Below are 24,094 nucleotides of genomic sequence, written 5' to 3' on the forward strand. Positions count from 1 at the left end.
CACTGTGGCCTATACATTGTCTCAAGGCAGGAACCAGGCAATTCCTGGGGTTCATCTTGTTTGTTTCTTCTTTTAGGTATCACTGTCCTTTTTTGCATTATTTCCAAAGTCTTAAAAAGCATTGTTTCATATATTATGCTTAGTTTTTTGCTGTTATTTCAGATAGATTGGTAACTCCAGTATATGTCTTGGCCAAATGCAGAGCCCTTTTTTCTTTTTGTGCTTTTTGACTAGCAGTAACCTGACTTAATTGGCTCGTGTCCTTTACACATAGCCCCGGTAATCTCTGATATTTGTTTTTGCTTTCTGGCTTGTTAAGATGTTCCAGACCTAAAAGGTAGCTACTTCTCCATGGAGCTGATTGTTTTGGTGAAAGATCCTTTAAGAAGATTATAGAAATAAGGGCACCTGGTGGCTCAGTCGGTTAAGCGTATGACTTTGGCCCGGGTCATGATCTTGCGGTTCATCTTGTGAGTTCAAGCCCTCTATTGGGCTCTGTGCTGACAGGTCAGAGTCTGGAGCCTACTTTGGATTCTGTGTCTCCCTCTTTCTCTGCCCCTCCCCTGCTTACACCCTGTCTGTCTGTCTGTCTCTCAAAAATATATATTAAAGAAAAGAATATATCAATAAAATTTAGCCAAGTACCTACTACCTACTAGGTATATTATTTAAATGTGGCATGTATTTTCTTTTTTTTTTTTTTAATTTTTTTAATGTTCATTTTTGAGAGAGAGAGAGTACAAGCAGGGGAGGGACAGAGAGAGAGGGAGACACAGAATCCTCCAGACCCCACCTAATGTGGGGCTCGAATTCACGAACTGCGAGATCATGACTCGAGTCGAAGTTGGACACTTAACCTACTGAGCCACCCAGGTGCCCCTTGGCATTTATTCTCTAAAACCAGTCTTTGGACTGATGCCAATCCATGATCAAACAATCCTTGTACTATGCCAAAATTAGAAAAATAAGGACAAAATAGTGAGTTTTTTATAAATCGCAATCTCTTCAATATAAAGAAATATTTTTTTATTTTAAGATTATGTTCCAGGGCACCTGGGTAGCTCAGTTGGTTGAGCGTCCAACTCTATTTTGGCTCAGGTCCTGGTTTCACGATTCGTGAGTTCGAGTCCCATGCTGGGCTCTGGGCTGCTGGTGTGGAGCCTGCTTGGGTTTATGACATAATAGTGATGTCTAGGATAATATCTCAAATTCAAAATTTTCGGTAAGTTTTCAAACATCCGTAATATGCAAAGAATATCACAAGATCTGTGGAGATGGGGTGCAAGAAAAAGAATAGGACAGATACAGTCATGGAATTGTGCACATGTGATGGTACAGGAAAAGATCGTGCTCCTAATAATAATTTGCACATGGGAGGACTGAATCGGAGCACTTGGAGGGGAGAAAAGACATGCTCTGGTACAAATGCCTGGTGCCATGGGACCTCAGGAGGGTAGAGATCAAACATTTGCTTTTAAACTTTGTATTGATCCTCCAGAGTATCCTTAAAAAAACATTCTTTGCTTGTGATATCCACATACTATAGGGAAACTGAAGTCGGATAACAGTGTTCTGTCTGTGCTCAGTATGTACATTATCTCTCTTCCTCCAGCCTCCTCTGAACCCAGGCAGATGTACAGAAAGTGAACGGAGGGATTATGAACATTATTTGCTTCAAGGATGTATGTTTGTTTGGAAAAGAATGTCTTTTCCAAATGCCCAGTTTTACCTTCTCTGATGATAGAATAACTGTAACAATATGCTAATATCTGTACACAGTGTAAGAATGAAAGAAAACTTCTGTATCAATTTTTAACTGGTAAGACTAGAAATATAGGCTGTGGATAACTCAGTCTTACCATCTGTTTAACTTTTAGAATATTTACCTTTACGTAAATTTGGTTTTGGCAGAAAAATTAAGCTCTCCTAAGAAAGTTATTACATCACCAAGGAAACTTCCTCCGCAGTCACCACAAAGTAGCGTACCAAAACGAACACTTCCGCCTAAAACTTTGGCAAATTACTTTAAAGTTTCTTCTAAGCCAAAAAAAAATGAAGAAATAGTACTTCTGGAAAATAATAAAGGTAAGACATTAAATTGACAAAATATATGTGATATTTTTTAATAATGACCTTCATACATAAAATATCCTATTTCATGAGTTCCTATTGCTATTTATTTTTTTAATGTTCTAATTCTTGTTTATTTTTCTGTAATCTATTTTTCTAAATGTTTATTTTTGAGAGAGGGAGAATGAGTGTGGGTGGGGGAGGGGCAGAGAGAGAGAGAGAGAGTGTGGGATAGAGGATACAAGGCAGGCTCTGGGTCAGGTTTCACAAACCAAACGTGAAATCATGACCTGAATCGAAGTCGGACGCTCAACTGACTGAGCCACCTAGGTGCCCCTATTTTTATTATTTTTAGAGAGAGTGAGACCACAAGCAGTGGAAAGGGGAGGGGGGGAGGGTGAGAGAGAGAGAGAGAAAGAGAAAGAATCTTAAGCAGGCTCCAGGCTTAGCGTGGAGCCTGATACGGAGCTCGATCCCACAACCCTGGGATCATGACCTGAGCTGAAATCAAGAGTTGTTCACTCAACTGACTGAGCCACCCAGGTACCTCCTACTGCTATTTATTAAACCTCAGCTACTTTGAAGGTCATACATATGGGAGTTTTGATATTTTGTTTCAGCTTTTTTCTTCCCCCACCCTTGTTTCAGTTTTGATAGGGGGTTTCACTTTGAGCTTAGTTTGCAGAAATATCCGGTGTTCTGTTAAAGGTTGATTTGAATCTAAAATATTAATATTTTGTTTATGCAGGAATCAAAAATTCTTGTGAACAGAAACCAATTATTCAGACTAAATCTACAAACACAACTAAGTCAAATGTCAAAGAATTTGGAGCTGAGGAATCCAACAGGAAAAACGCAACATCTCTCATTCTTTTTGAGGAGGTAGGCTTGTGGACATACGTTCATGATATCTTATAATACAAATTTTTGTATGAGGTGCCTGGATGGCTCAGTCAGTTGAGTGTCCGACTCTTGATTTCAGCTCAGGGCATGATCTTGCAGTTCGTGAGCTCGGGCCCTGCTTCAGGCTCTGCTCTGACATTGCGGAGCCTTCTTAAGATTCTCTCTCCCTCTCTCTGCTCCTCCCCAACTTGTGCATGCACGCGTACTCTCTCTCTGTCTCTCTCAAAATAAATAAACATTAAAAAAAACCTTATTCTACAGATTACTACATGTGTTACTGTGAAGTGTTGTAAAATAGCCAAGAAAGTCAGGAAGACTTGGATCTATTTGAATTTTAAGTGAATGAAACTGCAACCATAGAAGAATTTTTCAGAAAGATGATTAATGCAATTCAGGGTTATTAATTATTGTTCAGTGATTATAGAAATTATTCTGATTCATACTTGTTCAGGTATAGGTGACTGCTTTTTTTTGGTTTAATATTTATTTGATAATTTTTTTTACTTATAATGGTGTAAAACATTTTAAGCTTTCAGTGTGGGCTGAATTCACAGTGTTCATAAATTTAATAAATTCATAAATTTTGTCTCTGACAGACTTACAGTGTATCTAGTATGTGTACATGACATATCCAGCACACGTTTTGTTACTCAGTACACTAATATTCTCATAAATGGTTCTTAGGTTGATGTCATTTTTGAGGAAGATGCTGGGTTTTTGAATGCAATCAAAACATTCATGGCAACAACTAAAAGACCTGTAATCCTTACTACAAGTGGTAGGTAACAGTGATTTTACAGCTAATTACTTTTGGTTAAAATATTTGAGAAAGCCTCAAATTTTAGTTAGAAATGTTCCTTTAAAAGTCTGCTAGTGGGGCGCCTGGGTGGCTCAGTCGGTTGAGTGGCCAACTTCGGCTCAGGTCATGATCTCACAGACTGTGAGTTCGAGCCCTGCGTCGGGCTCTGTGCTGACGGCTCAGAGCCTGGAGCCTGTTTCAGATTCTGTGTCTCCCTCTTTCTGACCCTCCCTCATTCATGCTCTGTATCTCTCTGTCTCAAAAATAAATAAACGTTAAAAAAAAAAAAAAAATTAAAAGTCTGCTAGTAAAGGGGCGCCTGTTGGCTGAGTTGGTTAAGCATCCGACTTTGGCTTAGGTCATGATCTCAGTTTGTGAGTTTGAGCCCTGCATCAGAGCTCACAGCCTGGAGTCTGCTTCAGATTCTGTGTCCTCCTTCTCTCTCTCTGTCCCTACCCTGCTTGCACTCTGTCTCTCAAAAAATAAATAAACTTAAAAAAAAAAAAGTCTACTAGTAGGGGCATCTGGGTGGCTCATTCAGTTAAGTGTCTGACTTCAGCTCAGGTCATGAGCTCACGGTTGTGAGTTCGAGTCCCACTTTGGATTGTCTGCTGTCAGCAGCGAGCCTGCTTCGGATCCTCTGTCCCGCCCCCCCCCCACCTCTCTGCACCTCCCCTGCTCATGTTCTCAATCTCTCAAAAAAAATAAACAAACATTAAAAAATAAAAAATGAAAGTCTACTAGTAAATTAACTTTTTTTTTTCTAAAATTTGGAGGCTCCTAGATCATTTCTTAAATGAAGAATTACTCAAATTTATGATCAGTTCGCAGCTTTGAGTAATTATAAAATTAATATGTTACCTTGCAAATGGCACCAATCATCATTCACTGGTCAGAACTTTTTATGGAACCCAGCCTTTCTGCAGTTCCTTAATATTGAACTTAGCCATTCCTTAACCCCTGAGGACACTTCCATATGGATTATTGCCTATTTTAAAGTAAGTTGTAACCAGCCTGATTGCTCTAAACTTCCTAATAATTAGTGTTTGGTGTTCAATTTTAAAACTCATAGTTTTTTTTTCATTATAAACACTGAATTATAACACTGTTTTCTAATATTTTTCATTGCACATATTCAGTAGCATATCTCTGCTATGAATTTCTAGAGGAAAATAAATGTTAGTTTATGTCAGACTCCACTTATAAATTAATGGGTCATTTGACTGTTAGTGATTGTCCTCTAAAAATATTGATATAAATTGTATTATTCAAAGGTTACATGACAGTTTAATTAAAAGATCAATTAGTTTAGGTCAAGATAAAAATTCACTTCCTTAATGATTTATAATTTGCATATTTTTATTACCAATGAGATACAGAATATTTTCATAGAAAAAGTATAACTGGACAAAGTAATTTAATGGTCTTAATGGTTTTTTAAAATGTTTTTTTTCCTATAGATCCAACATTTAGTTTAATGTTTGATGGCTGCTTTGAAGAAATTAATTTCAGTACTCCTTCACTTGTAAGTTTCGAATTTTGATCATAAATCATATATCACAATTCTGTAAAAGATGGTTTCTTATGATAGTGCCAGTGTATCTTCAGTACATTGCTGATTAGGAGAGTGAACATCTCTGCCCTGTTCCTGATGGTAGGGTGAAAAGCATTCTTGACCATTAAGTGTGATATTAGCTGTATATTTTCATAGATGGTCTTTATCGGTTAGCTGTATTTTTATTGTGAATGGTGTTAAATTTTGTCTGGTGGGTTTTTTCCTGTCTTTTGAAACAATCATCTGGTTTATCTTTTTAATTCTATCACTATGGTGAATGATGTTGTTTGATTTTTGGATGTCAGACCAGTCTTGCATTCTTAGGATAATATGGTCATCCTGCGTTGTGTCTTTTATATGTTTCTGGATTTGAGACTTTTTCCCTGTACTTTGTGAATATATTGTAGATTCTGTTATGTTTGTGTGAACAAATATTCTCCTGTAGTATGTGGCAGCTAAAATTTCTGTTCCGTTCTTTTCGTGTTAGCTGGGCTGCTTTGAGCGAGGCCCACACATGGGAAGTTCAGGTATCAACCAGGGATTTGCATTCTTCTTTTAGCTAGAGTTTCTGTTTCCCTACTTTCACTGAACTCCCCTGTCACTTTCCAGCTACGGCCATCATCCCAAACTCTATCCTCTGGTTCAGGCCAGCAATACTGTGAGTTTGTGTCTGAGTTTTAGCCACCATTGCTGCCACCTGCCCTCAGTCAAAAATCAATTTAGAGGAGGTAGGAGAGGATGGGAGTTCATCCAGGGCCATTTTCTTTTGTCCAAGTGTTGATTTCCCTTCAGTTATCTTCTGCTCTGGTTACTCTCTTGTGCCTTCAAGTAGTTTGTTTTTTATATTTATTTGTTACTGACTGTAGACTTTATAGTTATTACTGAAGGCAAGGTGTGTCTGATAATAGGGTCTTTGTTATTGAAAGAATTCCTAGTTTGTGGGAAGCAAAAGTCCCAGAAGTATTCAGGAGTAATGTATGCACATAAAATAAAGTCAAAAATTTAATAGAGGAAATCTTTTAATTGTCTTGTTAACTTCAAGGTAAAAATGCTAGTGATCTTGTAAAATATGCAAAATGTAAATACAATTTTATTTGTTTCAGCTTTTCAAGGTAAAAAGCTTTCCATAAACAGCGGGAAGAGAAGAGTATATGTTTTGTCATTTTACAAAAAAATATTATAGCAGTATTGATGAAAATGCTAAATAAAATGAAAATTTTTACTTGGTCCATTTATTCTTAAGAAATTATATGGGTTTTTTGTTTTTTGATTTTTGTTTTCATTTTGTCTCATAATGTTTCTTGTTAACTTACATGTATACGTTTGTGCATGCATTGATATAATTTTCTAACTCTGGCTTTTAAAAATTATATGAGTATTTTTCAGTATTGTAGTATTCACATTTTTTTTCTTCTATAGTACTCACATTTATAATTTTAATGGCTGTGAAATATTCCATCAAGTTGTACCATTATTTAAGCTTAAGGGAATTTCTCAAGGTTTAATAACCTTGCCTCCAGGGTTCGTGTTGGAAAATTTCCCATAAAAGTTTCCTTACTGTTTTTAGACTGTATAGTTAATAAAATAAGTATATGTAAAATCTTTTTAATTTAGAGGTATATTCCTTTATATTTTTCTAGATCAGTTTCACTCTCAAGAGCTAAGATATTGTGAATTTTAGTGAAATTTGTCCTACTTTTAGATATGTATTACTGATGTATTTCTGTTAACTCTACAATTCACCATGTTTCTTTTTTCTTTCTCTGTTTGTTGCTCAGCTAAATGTTGCCAGCTACCTACAGATGATCTGCTTAGCTGAGAACTTTAGAACTGATGTGAAAGACTTTGTAACATTGTTAACTGCAAATACTTGTGATATTAGAAAAAGTATCCTTTACTTACAGTTCTGGATTAGAAGTGGAGGTGGATTTTTAGAAGAAAGACCATTATCCCTTTGTCGTAAGTTGATCTGTTATAAAAGAAATTTTTATAAGGGGACCCTCTGTTAAACTATATGCTGTACCAAAATATCTGAAAGATTTAAAAAATTGTGAGCATCCAGAGATCGTATTAATCTTGAAAATAAACATACATATGTCAATTTAGTTGATTAAAATTTTGTAAACACGAAATGTGGTTAGAGTAAACCTGCACATGGAACAAATTGTTACTTCGACATTTATAAGCATAGTTTCTTATAAACAAATAGAATTAAATATTATTTAGCAACTGATTTCCTTTTTCCACTTACTAAAAAACATGTTGGTGATTTTCCCCATATATAGGTTATTTTTGTCTGACTGTAAGTTCTCCTTTAGTTTCAATAGTCTATCATTCTTTTCTCATAAGAACTTTATCATTTCAGAAATGTTTTATTTCTTATCAATCTTTAGTCTCTGTTACCGAATTGAAGTCACAGACATTTATTGAGGACTTTCTCTATGCCAGGTCCTGTGTTTACATGAATAAGACATGCTTCCTTCCCTGAAGAAGTTCATAGTTCTGTGGTTTTCATGCTCCATAGTCACAGTTCTGTAGTTACAGATCCTGCTCTGGGAAATACACAAATATTTAAATAAAACCAAGGTGAAGTTCTGTAATATTAATCCCCTGTCAAGTTTTTTTTTCCTTTGATTAGTTCCAAATTTTAATGTGTTATTCTTTTTCGAGTTAGCAAACGCATATATTTAATTCAGTGTAAGCTTTAACTGTTTCTTAGAAGTAAATATGATAAATAAGACACAGAAAAATCTTCTTATAAAAAACAAATTAGTAACTATTGCCGTATGACTGGAAATAAAATGCTATACCAAGAACTTTCAAAGAAAAAAAACGATGTCATTATTTCTATTCTTGAAGATTTTATATGCATTTTATTTCTATCTTAAAAAATGCAGCTATGTACTCATTGAGAATTCAAACAGTACAGAAGTATGTAAAAGAAAAGTAAAAGGTCTCCCCCCTTCTTAAGGTTAGCCACTGTTAGAGCTTTATCTATGCATGTGCAAATATTGCTACCTACTTATTTAGCAGAGTTAACCAATACTGTATGTACTGTTAAGCAGTTTGCTGTTTTTACTGGAGAATGTGTTGTTAGTACGTACAATTTTAGTCCTCTCTTTTTCACAGCTGCATGCTATTCCATAATAGGGAATGGATGTAACGTAATTTAATTAACCATCACTTATTAGTGGAAATGGAAGTTACCTTTTGTTGTCATTAAAATGTGCAGTGAATATCCATACACATATCCTTGAGCATATCTGTGAGTACTTCTGTTGGAGAGAATTCTAGAAGTTCGGTTGCTAGGCCAAAGGCTAGAGTACATTTGCATCCTGGTAGGTATTGTCCGGTTGCCCTCCAGAAGATAACTGTACAAATTTATGTTCCCAGGAATAGTTTATGATGGCTTTTTTATGCCTCTGAGAAAATTAGGTCGCCACTTGTTTTAGTTTTGCCAATTTAAAAGGCGAAAAGCGAATGGTATCTTATTCTAATTTGCATTTCCAAGATCACTAGTAAAATTGCACATCTTTTTATGAGTTTATTAGATATTTGTATTTCTTCTGTTACTTGTCTGTTCATAGTTCTTGTACTTTATTCTTTTGGATTGTTTTGTAAGCCGACCACCACCACCATCTTAACCTCTGTATGCTAGAAATAATGTTTGTATCGTACTTTTTGTGAATTAAAAACACATGTGGAGAAGAAGAAAATGGGAATATAGGTCCAAAAGATGACAGGATCTTATATTTTAAATAATTTTTTTGCTGTAATTTATTAAAAATATAGATAGCTAAGATTTTCTTTTATTAATTTTGTAGGAGGAAATAGCAGAAGTGTTCAACTGGTTTGCTCTGAAGATGGCCCTGATTCCAAAAATAAACCTAAAAATACTAAAAGGAGTCCTATAGACCTTCCCAAATGTGACACTGGCTGTGTTGAGACCTTGTTTGGCCTTAAGAACATTTTTTCCCCATCGAAAGACTTATTTTCATTTTTAAAGGTATTTTCAATGTCTAGTGTAAAATATTAAATTTATATTCCTTTTCATCTTCCTAACACTCACTCCTGTGTTTTAAATCTTAAAGTTAGGGAGACCTGGATGGCTCAGTTGGTTGAGCATCTGACTCTTGATTTTGGCTCAGGTCATGATCCCAGGGTCGTGGGCATGAACATGGAGCCTGCTTGAGATTCTCTCTCAGGGCGCCTGGGTGGTATCAGTTGGTCAAGCATCTGACTTTGGCTCAGATCATGATCTCATGGTTCATGGGATCAAGCTCTCTGTCATCAGCATGGAGCCTGCTTTGGATCCTCTGTCCTTTTCTCTCTGCGCCTCCTGTGCTTGTGCACATGTGCTCTCTCTCTCTCAAAATAAATAGACATTAAAACAAACAAACAAACAAACAAAAGATTAAAAAAAAAAAAAAAAGGAGGGGGCACCAGGGTGACTCAGTCTGTTGAGTGTCTGAGTTTGGCTCAGGTCATGATCTTCAGGCCCCACATTGGGCTCACTGCTGTCAGCCCATGAATGCAGAGCCTGCTTCAGATCTTCTGTCCCCCTCTCTCTGTCCCTCCCCAACATGCGTTCTCCCAAAAATAAATATTAAAAAGAATAAATTAAAAAAATTAAGATTCTCTCTCCCTCTGTCCCTCTCCCCCACTCTCTCTCTAAAAATACATACATATTTTTAAGAAATAAATAAATCTTCAGGTTAACGTAAATTTGCCTATAATTTTCATAGATTTCTGATTTTAACACACTATACCACTTTGATAAACAGTTAATGGATAATGCTCTAAATGCATATTATTGGATTTAGACTAGAATTTAGAAAGATTTCATATTAAAAAAAGACAATTTCAGAAAAGTAGTTTTTAAACAAATGAGCTAACCATTGAATTGGGGTATAAACTATTAAAAATTTAATTCTTCAAATTTTAATAGTTTAAATGTATTTTTTAGACTCAGAACTATTTTATTATTATTATTTATTTATTTATTTATTTTTAATGTTTATTTGTTTTTGAGAGAGAGACAGCACGAGCTAGGGAGGGGCAGAGAGAGAGGGAGACAGAGGATCCAAAGTGGGCCCTATGCTGAGAGCAGAGAGCCCGATGTAGGGCTCAAACTCACGAACCAGTGAGATGATGACCTGAGCCGAAGTCAGACACTTAACCAACCAAGGCACCCAGGTGCCCCCAGAACTATTTGACAAATTAAGGGAGTGTAGGTTAATAAAATTATGAGAGGGTAGCAACTCATTACTTTTAAGATGGTCATATGGGTAGAAGAATGTTCAGACTATGTTCTAACACTTCTTCATTCAAAATTTTTTTTCAGCATAAGATCAGAACAAAGGAAGAATGGTATCAGTTCATCCAGCTTCTTACAGAATTCCGAACACAGAATGTAGATTTCTTATATAGTAATCTTGAGTTCATTCTGCCATTACCTGTTAACATCATTCCAGAAACGGAAAACTTTTGTGGTTCATCAGGAAGTGTGGAGGACACCAGTGCAGCAACAAAAAATATGAAATGTCTTGCTGGGAAACATTCTGAAAGAGAGAAGCCATTGAAAAAGCCACAAAAAAAGAAACAAAAGAAAAAGATGACAATTCTAGATGATAGTGACTTATTTGACTCTGAAGTGGACTTTTCTAATGAATTCCTTAGCCTTTCCCCTGTATCTTCTTCCTCAAATTCAGAAGAAAGCAAAGCCAGAGATAAAGAAAGCAATCCAGAGACAAAGAAACTAAACAAATGTTTAGAGTCTAACATTGAGTCTGTTCCTTGTCCTCCTAAAACACCAGCAGAAAAAAAATGTGCAGCCCTCATTTCTCAGTGTCTAAATTCTCTCACTGAGTTCATGGATAACATGTCCTTCTTAGATGCTCTTTTAAATGATGTAAGAGAACAAAAGGAAATTGGTAAAAATGACTTCAGTTGGACAAATGTTAAAAGCGGACTTTGTGATGAGTTTAGTCTCGAGACTACCGATGGATGGACTTCTCCGAGCTCCGGAGAATTAAAGGCAGCTGTAGAAGCTCTCAGCTTTACTAAATGTTCATCTACTATTTCAAAAGCATTGGAAACCTCCTTGAATTCTTGCAAGAAATCAGGAAGAGATCCAACAAAAGAGCTTACTTTTTATGTTTCACAAAAACGCAGCAATGTATATTTCAGTCAGTCAGCGGCTAATTTAGAGTAAGTCTTGCCTCCTTTTACTTTTTATTTTTCAATAATAAATGATAAAGGGGAAATTATTAGTTTCTTTTTACTAATTTTGAAATGCTTGGCTTTATTGATCATGGTAAACCCTTAATAATGTAGCTCTTTTTTTTTTTTTAATTTTTTTTTAATGTTTCTATTTATTTTTGAGACAGAGACAGAGCATGAGCAGGGGAGGGGCAGAGAGAGAGGGAGACACAGAATCTGAAGCGGGCTCCAGGCTCCAAGCCGTCAGCACAGAGCCCGACGCGGGGCTCGAACCCACAAACCATGAGATCATGACCCGAGCCGAAGTCGGATGCTCAACCGACTGAGCCACCCAGGCGCCCCAATAATGTAGCTTCTAATAAGACAGGGAGACCATCCTGATTGCTGGGAAGAAAAATGAGAGATTAGGAGACTCTTGAATGACAGGGAGTGGGGTTTTGATTTGCTGTGACGGATAGCAGGTAGCCATTAAAGGTTTTTTTCACTTGCGAGTGATTGATGTGTTGAAAATGATACAGTAAGTTAACCCGGAATCTAGTTAATCTAGTCTAGACCAGAAGCAAGAAGTGGAGACCAGAAGCTGGTTGTGTTTGGGATTGTTGCATTTTTATTAGACCTTAAAAGTAAAAAGTAATGCATTCCTTTTCATTTACAGCAGTGCCTGGAAGAGGATAGCAGTCATTAAAAGTGTATTTTCTAGCCGATCCCTTCTAAACCTGGGTAATAGACAAGCTAGTATAATTGAGTACTTGCCAACTCTTCGAAACATTTGTAAGACTGAGAAGCTAAAAGAACAAGGAAAAAGTAAAAGAAGGTAAAGAAAGGCTCTGTACAAGTAACATTGTAGACAGCTATTTCAAGATTAATAAATATCCTCAGCTGATGGTTAAATTGAATTGTTCCTTGTAATTTTGACAGGTTCCTGCACTATCTGGAAGGGATTCATCTTAACATTTCGAAAGAGACTGTGAACACTTTGGCAGCTGGCTTCCCTTAATGTTCACATTAACAATGCCTTGTACAGATTATTATGTGGTCCTCAAGATACATTTTTATATTGATTCATGGAAGAATTTATTTCTGAATGTACATTTAAAACAGGCTATTTGTATATTTTTTATTAGTGTGCAGATATTTAAAATGAAAAAATTTGAGTTACAAATTGTATTTATGATTGTGGTGGTATTTTTTTCTGAAATTTTTTATATTATCTGACTTAGCTTTGTTATAGTATTTTTGTATGTGAGTGAGCTGTTTCTAGACGGGACAGTTCACTAAGATATTTCTAAAAATGTTTCAGTGTTAAATTAATCCATAATTTTTCTCTCTCCTGTTACCTTTAATCCACCTCTCCCCAACCCAACCTTCAGTACTCTGTCAAGTTGTATATATGAATCATCTAGGTGGTGATCTTTAAAAAATAAATTTATGCAATACAAAATTATGTAACATGCAAAAAAACTCCCTAGGGAAGAAATTATGCGTCAGTTTTCAAAAAGTAACATCTTCCCGATAAATTTATTTTTAGTGTATTCCTCTGGCATATTTTACCATTGGATCAGCATGTTGACAAAGTGAAAACAAGACTATGAATTGTCGTTTTCATAAATCTTTTTTAGCAACCATACATATGTGAGGTCTTGTATATTTTGCCAACTCAAATCATTTGCCTTGTACATTTTTCTTGTATTTTTATATCAGTGATGTTTTATTACATAAAGATATTAATGACGTTAATATATCTATTTTGGACAAAGTGCTACTCATCAAAATTGTAACAAGGGAGGATTCTACTATACAGGCTTCCTACATCATAGCCATCTCCATTTAAGGTTATGCTTTTGGAGAAAGTATATATTTTTAATTACAAGATTGTAAAATCCCACATTTCACTTAAAATTATTTTTGCGATCATATAATCAGGTATATCTGAAAATAGTGTCCTATTTCCAATGTTTATATTATGTACTAGCCTAGAATTCAGTTACATTATCTGAATTATGTTTTTACCCCAAAAGGTAAGGATCCTAATTTTGTACAGATGGAAAATATTGTTGTATACCTGTTTACAAATGTGTATGAAGATATGTTTTTACCTCATTTGTTCAATTTACTTTTTCTTGTTATTGATAGTATATGGATTTAATTAAAGGCTGAAGCTAAGAGGCTTTATGCAATGTTTAAATAGGTGTTCAGGTGTAATCCTCTGGGTAAATATGGGTATTTTATAGGTTTGGATATAGGCTATGTCTTACAGGTTTCGTGCTTGTACAAGAGAGAGAATAGATCTGAAGTTTTGTGGGTTTTCAAGTATATGGATCTTTCTACTGCATACTAGTGTTCATTCACTATTTGTAGACCACTTACCTGTTAATTTGGTCTTTTATTATTAGAAAATTCTGGTAATTCTCAGTAATTGAGAACCAAAGTAAAATAACTATAGAATTGTATTTAATAAGATCAAAAATCAAGGAACAGGATATTTTCCTCCCTAATAGGGACACATTTAAGATTTTTTATTTAGGTTTAGCATGATTTGGGGAAAAAATTATGAATTCTTAAAGGTAGTAAATTCCTATAAGATTTAGGTCCACTTTTGAGGTAAAGTAACCAAATTCTGATGGCTTTTCAATACTTAGCATCTTATCCTATAAAGTCCTAAAATGAACACATTTTCACTTAAAGGTATTTCCAGGAATATGTGGAAGACAGAATGCCACATATCTGGCGTGAACAACTGGATGGCTGGTGAAGCTGTTTACTGAAGTGTAGAACAGTGGCAAAGCGGGGGGGAGGGAGATTTGAAGGGAATTACTTCAGACATGTAGTTTGAGATATCTACAACATATCCAAGGTGGAGATGTTTTTGTACAACCATATAGGTCAATGTAGAGCTTTATAAGTGAATGGCAATAGGTCTAGAGTGCAACCCAGATTCCACATATTTTATATATTTCTGATTTTTTTCCAACAAGTATAGTTCACTTTTTAAAGGAAAAATGTATTGCTTTGACATCAAAGAGACTTGGGTTCAGGATTGGTGAGATAGAATGAGGGCCTGAACTAAGGCACATGTAATGTGAGATGCGGGTGGAAAGTTAGGTGCTATGCTACTTTTTTTTAAATGTTTATTTTGAGAGCACACAGACACAAGATGGGGAGGGGCAGAAAGGGAATCCTAAGCAGGCTCCACACTGAGTGTGGGGCTCGATCTCACCACGACATCATGACCTTGGCTGAAATCAAGTCGGGATGCTTAACTGACTGAGCCACCCAGGCAGCCCAGTCCTACTTTTCTCAAAAGATGGTCTGTCCAAGTAAAATATTTCAAAAGTGAAAAAAAATGAACCTATTAGACAAAGCTTGTTTGTTCTGGGTTTGATAGACCAAGTTGATGAAAATCACCTTTGGAAGCAGTACATCGAACCACATGCTACTTACAGAAGAAGAAGATGTAAGTTGTGTTCTCAGTTATAATTAGTGTTATTCCCAAGATGAGCACCACCCAGAAAAATCATTACTCCCTATTTTAGCAATATAACAATTCAATCCTTTAGGATGGGATTTGCTTTTCAGGGGAGATAACTTTGTTTCTTGTTTTGGCTGTTTAGGGGGCATCTTACCATTTAACACTAAAACCCAAAAGGCACACAGTCTCCTCTAAGATATTTATTGATTTACCTAGGCCTATTATTGTGTGAACAATTCAACAGCCGAAAGTCTGACCCTAAACATCCGAATATAAACATGTTTTCTTCTCCATAAACATGGTTGTTAAAAACAGTTGGTTTTACAGCTTTAGAATAATAAATACAATTTAATAGATATAACAGTAGAGCCCATTACAGTAACCTCAGAATTTTAAGGTTCAGTATCAAAAACTGCTAATTCATAGAAGGCAATGGCTTGTAACAATGAATCATATAACTCTTCTGTTCTCTGTTGTTCAGTAGACGAAAACATCTGTCTGTAGTGGACGATCTTCTCTGATGGGAAGACTACCCGAGGCTCCTCCTTCAGTACGGACTCTGAAAGGAACTGCTTCACTAGTTCTTTTCCACTAGTCCGCGTGTCACCAATCATCAGCTCAAAGTGCTTCCCCACTCCATTTCGATTCATGCTCAGTACCTGGTGCTGGCCATCCTGGACAAAAGTTTTATTTAATAAGGCATACAGCATGGCTTCCATGATATGAAAATGTAACAATACAGGAAACCGAGAGGAGTTCTGAATTGAAAGCCCTATTTTTTCCAGAACATAGAGGTCAGCGTTAGGCATCTTTGAAATGACTGAAGAAATCTTAAAAAAAAAAAAAAAAAAAAAATTAGTGACAAGAAATAATTTGTTTGGGTCCCCTCTCCCATTTATTTTTTTTAATGTTTATTTATTGTTAAAAGGCAGAGCATGAGCGGGGGAGGGACAGAGGGAGGAGGGAGACAAAGAACCCAAAGCAGGCTCCAGGCTGTGAGCTGTCAGCACAGAACCCGACATGGGCTCGAACCCACAAACCATGAGATCATGACCTGAGCTGAAGTCAGACACTTAACTGACTGAGCCACCCAGGCTCATGACCTGTATTTTTTTAAATATATAACTTAGGTTAAACTCCTGCTAACAGTTCTGAAGTAACTGAAAAAGCATTTAATGGAGGCCTCAGGACAGCCAAGTTCTGGTCATTGTTCTATCAGGAATAAGCTGAGCTAAGACAGGCCATTTAGTCCTCCCAAGTACTAGTTTCTTCATCTGTAAAATGGGTTTCATAATTTCTTTCTTCTTTTTTTTGGAAATGTTTATTTTTGAGAGCACTCAAGTGAGCAAGTGAGCTCAGGGGAGGGGCAGAGAGAGAGGGAGAAAGAGGATCTGAAGCAAGCTTTCTGCTGTGCAGTGCAGAGCCTGATGTGGGGCTTGGAACTCACAAACCATGAGATCAGGACCTGGGCCAAAGTCGGATGCCCAACCAACTGGCCACCCAGGTGGTCCCCTGGGCTTCATAATTTCTAAAATCTGTACTAGACAACTTAACAGGCACCTGGGTGGCTCAGCTGGTTGAGCGTCCAACTCTTGGTTTTGGCTCAGGTCATGATCCTATAGTCATGGGACTGAGCCATGTTGGGCTCTGTGCTGTGCGTGGAGCCTGCTTGGGATTCTCTCTGCCCTTCTCTCCCATTTGCTCTCAAAATAAATTTTTTTTTTTTTAATTTTACAAAAGATTAGACAACTTAAAACTTCTATTAACCTTTTAAAAATGTCTAGGGGTGGGGCGTCTGGGTGACTCAGTGGGTTACGTGTCTGACTTCAGATCAGGTCATGATCTCACAGTTTGTGAGCTCGAGTCCTGCACTAGGCTCGCTGCTCTCAGCACAGAGCCTGCTTCACATCCTCTCTCCCTCTCAAAAATAAATAAGCATTTAAAAAAGTAAATGAAATAAGGGGCACCTGGGTAGCTCAGTCGGTTAAGTGTCTGACTTTGGCTCAGGTCATGATCTCATGGTTTGTGAGTTCAAGCCCTGCGTTGGGCTCTGTGCTGACAGCTCAGAGCCCAGAGCCTGCTTTGGATTTTGTCTCTGTCTCTCTCTGCCCCTCCCCCACTCTGCTCTGTCTCTGAAAAATAAACATTAAAAAAAAGTTTTTAAATAAATTAATTAAATAAAAATGTCTAGGGTAGAGCACAGAGTTAGAATAACTAGCCTATAATCAATCATCTGCAAATGATTAATCCCACCAGATGCTTGATTATACCAGTTTCCCTATGTGTAATCAGGATGGTAATTACTCCCCATCTCACAAGGTTTTGAAGACTCAGACAATTAGTGACAGCATTTTTGAAAAACAAGCTTTATATAGGGATAAAATTCTGTAACATTTAGAATAATATATTTTAACACTGATTTTTCTCAGTATGTGCCTTTGACACATGAAGGTATTTCATGAACTAAATGAAGATTCAACTTTTAAAAATCCTAGGTGATGAACACATGATAGGCATGGGTGAATAATAAGCACGCAAAGAGAGTCCATCCTTAGTACTGTATTTCATTCCTCTCAGGGCTAGAAGATTAAACTACACGAGGAGTTCCGGCAGGTGGGAATTTGGAGGTGCAACTGCTTTACCTCTTGTAAATAGACAGATGATAAGTATGTTCCTTTCATCAACTGGCAACACTCACTTTGCTGCCAGTCTAGCACGGCCAATTTACGATCCAGGTGAGCCCAGGCAATTCTTCTAGTTCCAAAAACAATGGATACGATACTATTAACTGCCTAAAACAAAAAGGCTGGTTTAACTACAAGTATAGACATTTTAATAGATACAAAATTGAAGCTGTAAACTCAGAATGCCAGATTAGTTTCTATAACAAATATATTTACAGTTTATGAACTGAGAATTGTTAAAGAAATGCAGCAATAATATTTAAAAAACAAACAGTAGCAGTTTATAAACAAAGAACCTTTACTTATTCTCAGCGCCTTGCCCAAAGTCAGCATTCAAATATTCAAATGTTGCTGGGGACTGTGCTAGGTACTGGGAAACAAGGAACATACCCATACATTATAAGAAATGCCAGCACAGTTACACTGTAGAGAGGAGACCCGGTCCGGGAAGACTGGACTAGGAGAGTGAGTAAATGCTAAATGGGACGTTATTTCACCAGATGTCCACACAGATAGGTTGTGTGACACCTCACACTCAGGCTGAGGTATGAGTGCAAGTGGGAAAAGAGCCGAGGGGTAGGCAAATTTCTGCAAAAGCATCTTGCTTTATCCTGAGAGCTCCAGGAAGCCCCCAAAGCATGTAACATTCAGGTACAACATGAGACATTTCAGAACCATCACAGACTGCTGTGTGGAAGACGGACCACAGCAGGCTAGACTAGAGGTGGTACTGGTTAGGTGCCTGTTATATGACCAAGCATTAAGAATCGGGGGCACCTGGATGGCTCAGTCGGTTAAGTGACCATCTCCTGATTTCGGCTCAGCCCATGATCTTGCGGTTTGTGAGATGGAGCCCGGTGCTGGGCTCTGTGCTGACAGTGCAGGGCCCATCTGGGATTCTCTCTCTCCCTCCTTCCCTCCCTCCCTCCCCCTCTTCTGCTTGGGCACCTGCTCTCTCTCGAGCGCTCTCTCTCTCAAAAATAAACTTATAACAAAATTGAAGACAGTGACAGTGAGGACAAGAAATAGAGCAGAGATAATGGGGGTAGAATTGATATGTGGGATGGAGGAGCTTAGGATAAATCCAGTTTTATTTCAGTGATTGAATGGCACCTGTTAAAGATGATAGGAAGCAGATCAACTTGGGAAGGTTAAGGGGAGGTGAGTTGTTTTTTTATGTATTCCATTCAGGTTGCCTACAGGGCTTGTAAGGGGAAATGTGTAGTAGATAATTGGATATGTGGGTTCAACTCTGCATGAAGTCTGGGCATCACTTCACTCCCACACAGTTCATTTAGTTATATGGATATGCAACGTGCTCCACAGATACAAAGGCAGATAAGCAGGAACATTTTCTAATTCTATACCCATCTCCCTTTCACTGCTAAGGAATGGATAAATATCCATTATGGGCAGAATAGTTTGGATGCCCAATCTACAAAATACAGGCCTTCTTTTGGTTCTTTTCTTTAGCTCAATGATTGCCGAGATTTACTGTACATAACAATTACCACACCAAGTCACACACAGTACTTCACGGGCAAGATTTTTTTTAAGGACTACTGCATGACTTTTTCCATACAAAATAACTTTAGAACCTAACCCTCTAAATAAGATTGCAACTCCACTGTAGTGAGTATAAATAGTATTTGTAGCAAACATTTTGAAGGAAAATCCAACCCCTGAAAAATGTCGTTTGAAGTATGTTCCAGATCAACTGCAAGAGTTCTATCAGGAGTCCATGGATGGGCTTCATGAAACTTACAAACCCTCTGGAAGTACATGCAACATTCTATGTATACGTGTTTTTGTTTTCCTGAAAAGAGGTCCATAGCTTTCATCAGGTTTTCAGAAAGTATCCATAATCCCCCAAAACTGAGAGCTACTGGTCTAGAAAAAAGTGTGCTTACTACTGGTATAGGATGAGAGAATATTTCATCATGTATTGTTACACAGGACCTAAGTCCCTCCTCCAAGGTTTAATGTCTGATGTGCCAAGTAATTCTAATATTTGTCTTAAAGTGCCTGGGTGGCTGAGTCGGTTAAGCTTCCAACTTCAGCTCAGGTCATGAGCTTGCAATTTGTGAGTTTGAGCCCCATGTTGGGCTCTGTGCTGAGAGCCCAGAGCCTGGACCCTGCTTGTGTCTCCCTCTCTCTCTGCCCCTCTCCTGCTTGCACTCAGTCTCTCTCTCTCTCAAAAATAAATAAACATTAAAAAAAAAAAAAAGAGGGCACCTGGGTGGCTCAGTCAGTTAAGTGTCTGACTTTGGCTCAGGTCATGATCTCACAGTTCGTGGGTTCAGGCCCCACATCGGGCTCTGTGCTGACAGCTCGGAGCCTGGAGCCTGCTTCGGATTCTGTGTCTCCCTCTCTCTCTCTCTGCCCTCCCCTGTTCGTGCTCTGTCTCTCGCTTTAATAAATAAATAAATAAATAAATAAATAAATAAATAAATAAAACACTGAAAAGGATTTGCTTTTAGAATGCTTTTTAAAAGGAGGTAGGGAGGGAAAGATTACGTTAATCCTGCTGGAAAGACCAGTATAATGTTGTACAGTCACTCCCTGGCCATAACCATCTCTGCATCTTAATTTCTCATTACTCTCGATAGAACCCTCAGACACAGCCAGATAGCTTCTCAACATTCCTCTTAAATAAACCTTGCACAGACCTATTTCTCTACAACTGTTCTTTCTTCCTAGAATGCCCGCCTCCTCCAGGTAGCCTAATTCTCTCTCTCCAAGATCCGGGTTGAGTTCTACCAGTAATCTGTCCCAACAGTCACAGCCCACAGTTCCCTGTCCCGTCCATTGCCAATTTACTATCTGTATATCTCATTCTTCAGTACTGATCACATATCAACTAAACTCTAAGCTGTCTTGATGCCCAGAATAGTGCTTTGCAAAGTATGTTCTCAAATATGTAGGCCATATAGCGGACATTAAGAAAAATGATATACCTTAAGTCTCTCTCTTTTTATCTCTGGTTTGATGAGCTTTCTCAAGAGCCGGTTGTCTTGGAACTTTCTTTTTTCCCTTTCAGTCTCTGGACAAAGAATGGAGTTACAAACTTGAATGGTAGTTTTGTACTGAAACAAGGGCACATTCATTAAACTCTCCAAATTCTGAAATGGCCCAAACTTCTCTCTGTGCTCTATAATATTGATGGATTTTCTTCCACGAAGCAATTTGAAAGCTTCAAGTTCTTTATTAGATGCTGTATTCAACACCTGCAGGATGGAAGCCTGCTGCTCTGAAGAGAAGAGCTTGTCAAGTGCATTTCCAGATTTCTTTGTATTTTCATCACAAAGAGCAACACTGGGAATAATCTTCTTAGGTGCAGTGGATTTTTTCCGACAGCAGGAATTATGGAGACCCTGGACCAAGGATGACCCTAACGGAAATGGAAAACATCGCCACCTTCCTGAAAGGAAAATTTAGCAAAATGTAAGTTGGAATGTCCTACTTCTCTTTAGTACTAGTTGTGGCTTCACCAGAGCCTTTGCAAAGTGACAGGGACTTTCCCATAATTTTAGAAGTAGTACACCAAATTCACAAGAGGTGTCTTCTGATTTTTGTGGACAAGTCCTAAGTTTTACAACCTGGAAATTTTATGCCCTTCAATGTCTTCAACTGCTTAACGTTTTGGCATTTTTAACTTTAGAAGGATCCTTTTGTAATTACTCTCTCTTGTTGAGAACATTTTCACTAGTTTCCTTCTCATCCGGGGGAGCCAGATAAAATTAAATTTTACACGTGTGTAAGAAATGTTTCAGCTGAGTGGTAGATTGAAGGACGATTTTTGTTTCTCCGGTACACTTTTCGAGATTTCTACTATGACTATGCTTCTGCAAGTGCAAGAGCAAAAACTATGCAAGAAGCAATTCTGTAAAACCAATGGGAAGTCACTCTGACACTGCAGCCCCAGGAAGAAAATACAGCCAGAAGTCAGCAAACGGCCGTTAGAATCTGAACCGTCCGCCCGCCCGCCACCCAGTCCGGGAAGGAGCCCCTCGCGGACCCTCCCCCGGGAAGCACAATCGCTCCGAGGCGCCTCTCAGCTCAGCGAGGACTCCAAGACGGAGAGCTGGACAGGGGACCCGAGAGAGGAAATATCCCAGGACAGACGGGAAATTAACCTAATATTCCAGGAACGCTACCTCCCGCCACGAGGAGACAATGGACGCTCATCCTCCAGGTAAAGCACCAGGTTCCCACAGTCCAATCTTCCTCCGTCGACTTCCGGTCCCTACGTGCTCCGCCCCAAAGTGCCCGGCCTCTCGGCGGAAAGGTTCCGGCCGGCGTGGCGTTCGGCCACCGGCGGGAGGTACGTCCGGCCTGAGGAGCGGGTGAATTGCCTGTGGGCTGCGGACTCCGGGCGCGCTGCGGCCGAGGCGGTGTCTCCAGATCCCCAGCCCCTGGGCGGCCCGCACTTTCCTTCCACTGAGTCCGGGAGACGTTCTCGGCCCGGCCGGCCCCTGACAGCCGCTGAGCCCAATCTCTGGGATGAAAACGCCTAGGCCACTTCTAGTTTGTAGTTGGCAAGGTCCCTCCTTCAGGGAGACTCTCTGGGTTTATTCCAGGCACATGAAGTGATACGGCCTTGTGGGGGCCTTGCCTGGGGCTCAAGGAGCGGAGCCTGGTGGGGAGCAGAGACAGGGACACAAATAGCCCTATCTCTAGGCAGAAAGGGGCAACTGGGAGAAGCAGGGGGTCAAGGAAGGGCGAGGTAGGAGGAGGTCGGAGCAGCGTTCCATTTGGCAGGGATGGGGGCGGGGGGGGGGCACATGAAGCTGGCACAAAATTTGGTTGGGCCTTGAATGCGGAATGGAGCAGTTAAATAGCTTCATTAGGTAGCCCGAAGCTACTGAGGCTTTTGTAGGGTCAGACGGGAGATGGTGTTGCTAGAAAATTGGCCATATATAAAAGTGCCAGACTGGGTTGGAGGTGGAAGAGGGAGGGAGTGTCTCTTCCCAAGGGACAGGCAGCCATAAGGAACTGAACCTGGAAGGGGTAAGGAGAATGGAAAGGAAAGGATTCTGTCTGGAACATGAGGAGATTTTAGCGAGTTTTGTGAACAACACAGAAATCAGGAGGGAGGTGGGTTTTGAAGGGAAAGGGAGTGGGTTTGTGTTTTCATGAGGTGGTAATGTCTTTGTAGATATTGTCCAGGAAGTAGTGGAAATGTAGGGACTTCTAAGTATTCATAAGAAATACTCAGGAGAATTCTAGGAATCTTACCAATTCCTGGAGAACTTAGGACTGTAAAAAAGAAATAATCTCAACTTTTTGTGCAAAATCCTCCAAATCAAATAATTTCCTTTTTGTTCCTGGCTTATTCTGCTTAATGAGGTGTTATGGGTTGAACTGCATCCTTCAATAAAGATATGTTGGGGCGCCTGGGTGGCTCGGTTGAGTGACTTTCTTTTTAAGTTTATTTACTTATTTTGAAAGAGGTTGGGGCGGGGGGCGGAGGGGACAGGATCAGAAGCAGGCTCCACACTGACAGCAGGGAACCTGATGGGGAGCTGGACCTCATGAACCATGAGATCATGACCTGAACCAAAGTCAGACATGTAACAGACTAAGCCACCCAGGCGCCCCAAGTGTTAGATTCGATTTTGGCTTAGGTCATGATCCCAGGGTAGTGGGATTGAGCCCCACATTGGGCTTCACACTGAGCATGGAGCCTGCTTAGGATTCTCTCTCCCTCCCTCTGCCTCTCTCCCCTGCTTATGCTCTCTCTCTGTATATAAAATGAAATGAAATAATGAAGTGAAATGAAATGAGACATGTGGAAGTTCTAGCCCTCAGTACCTCAGAATGTGACCTTATTTGGAAATCGGGTCACTGCAAATGTAATTAGCTAAAATGAGGTCATCCTGGAGTAGGGGCAGGTGACTAATTCAATATGACAGTATGACTGTGCCCTTAAAAGAATGACCAAATGAATGCCGTGTGAAAATGGAGGCAGAGGTGGGAGTGGTACATGTATAAGCCAAGGATCACCAGTGGGTCATCACCAAGTAGGAGAGAGGGAACAGATTCACCTTCAGAAGGAACCAGCCCAGAGGCGCCTGGGTGGCTCCTTGGTTAGGCATCTGACTCTTGATTTCGGCTCAGGTCATGATCTCACATTTTCATGGGTTCGAGCCCTGCATCGGGCTCTGTGCACGGACTGTGTGGAACCTGCTTGGGATTCATTCTCCCTCCCTCCACCCCTCCCTCTGCCCTTCCCCCACTCACACTGTCTCTCTCAAAATAAATAAAAATAAAATAAAACGTAAAGAAAAAAGAAAGGAACCAGCCCTGCTTACACTGTGATTTCAGTCTTCTAGCCTCCAGAACCAGGACAGAATACATTTCTGTTGCTCTAAGCCACGTGGTTTGTGGCA

At 38.9% G+C, this 24,094-nt stretch overlaps 2 protein-coding genes across 5 annotated transcripts in view; one reads left to right on the top strand and one right to left on the bottom strand.

Moving 5' to 3' along the window:
• The window catches only part of ATAD5 (ATPase family AAA domain containing 5), a 46,082-nt gene extending 32,387 nt beyond the window's left edge, over positions 1 to 13,695 (top strand). For 2 of the 3 annotated variants that reach the window (XM_078437495.1, XM_078437497.1), the window contains exons 15-23: positions 1,912 to 2,085; positions 2,819 to 2,952; positions 3,658 to 3,751; positions 5,233 to 5,297; positions 7,106 to 7,286; positions 9,152 to 9,333; positions 10,672 to 11,537; positions 12,205 to 12,363; positions 12,468 to 13,695. In XM_078437495.1, the coding sequence (XP_078293621.1) occupies positions 1,912 to 2,085; positions 2,819 to 2,952; positions 3,658 to 3,751; positions 5,233 to 5,297; positions 7,106 to 7,286; positions 9,152 to 9,333; positions 10,672 to 11,537; positions 12,205 to 12,363; positions 12,468 to 12,546 (1,934 nt within the window). In that variant the 3' untranslated portion in view covers positions 12,547 to 13,695. The remainder of the gene's footprint in view (positions 1 to 1,911; positions 2,086 to 2,818; positions 2,953 to 3,657; positions 3,752 to 5,232; positions 5,298 to 7,105; positions 7,287 to 9,151; positions 9,334 to 10,671; positions 11,538 to 12,204; positions 12,364 to 12,467) is intronic. The other variant, XM_078437496.1, reaches the window with a different exon arrangement.
• A 1,508-nt stretch (positions 13,696 to 15,203) lies between these two features.
• TEFM (transcription elongation factor, mitochondrial) lies at positions 15,204 to 22,210 on the bottom strand. Of its 2 annotated transcripts, none has more exons than XM_060646718.2 (4): positions 21,860 to 22,210; positions 20,660 to 21,123; positions 17,661 to 17,810; positions 15,204 to 15,848 (listed from the first exon to the last, which is right to left on the bottom strand). In XM_060646718.2, exons 1-4 carry the CDS (start codon positions 21,888 to 21,890, stop codon positions 15,411 to 15,413), a joined length of 1,083 nt encoding a protein of 360 aa, XP_060502701.1. In that variant the 5' UTR covers positions 21,891 to 22,210; the 3' UTR covers positions 15,204 to 15,410. The 2 variants fall into 2 exon arrangements, with proteins under 2 accessions (XP_060502701.1, XP_060502700.1); XM_060646717.1 differs by having other exon boundaries at positions 21,839 to 21,967.
• Between the last annotated feature and the right edge of the window lie 1,884 nt (positions 22,211 to 24,094).

The sequence above is a fragment of the Panthera onca genome, chromosome E1, assembly GCF_046562875.1.
Source record: "Panthera onca isolate mPanOnc1 chromosome E1, mPanOnc1 haplotype 2, whole genome shotgun sequence".
Taxonomy (NCBI): domain Eukaryota; kingdom Metazoa; phylum Chordata; class Mammalia; order Carnivora; family Felidae; genus Panthera; species Panthera onca.

Coding starts and splice junctions, on each gene's coding strand:
- TEFM (XM_060646717.1), bottom strand. CDS start 21,890: ATGAGCGTCCATTGTCTCCTCGTGGCGGGAGGTAGCGTTCCTGGAATA. Junction 21,124..21,838: donor TAGCGTTCCTGGAATATTAG/GTTAATTTCCCG, acceptor TTTTCCTTTCAG/GAAGGTGGCGATGTTTTCCA. Junction 15,849..17,660: donor CATCTGTCTATTTACAAGAG/GTAAAGCAGTTG, acceptor TTTTTTTTTAAG/ATTTCTTCAGTCATTTCAAA.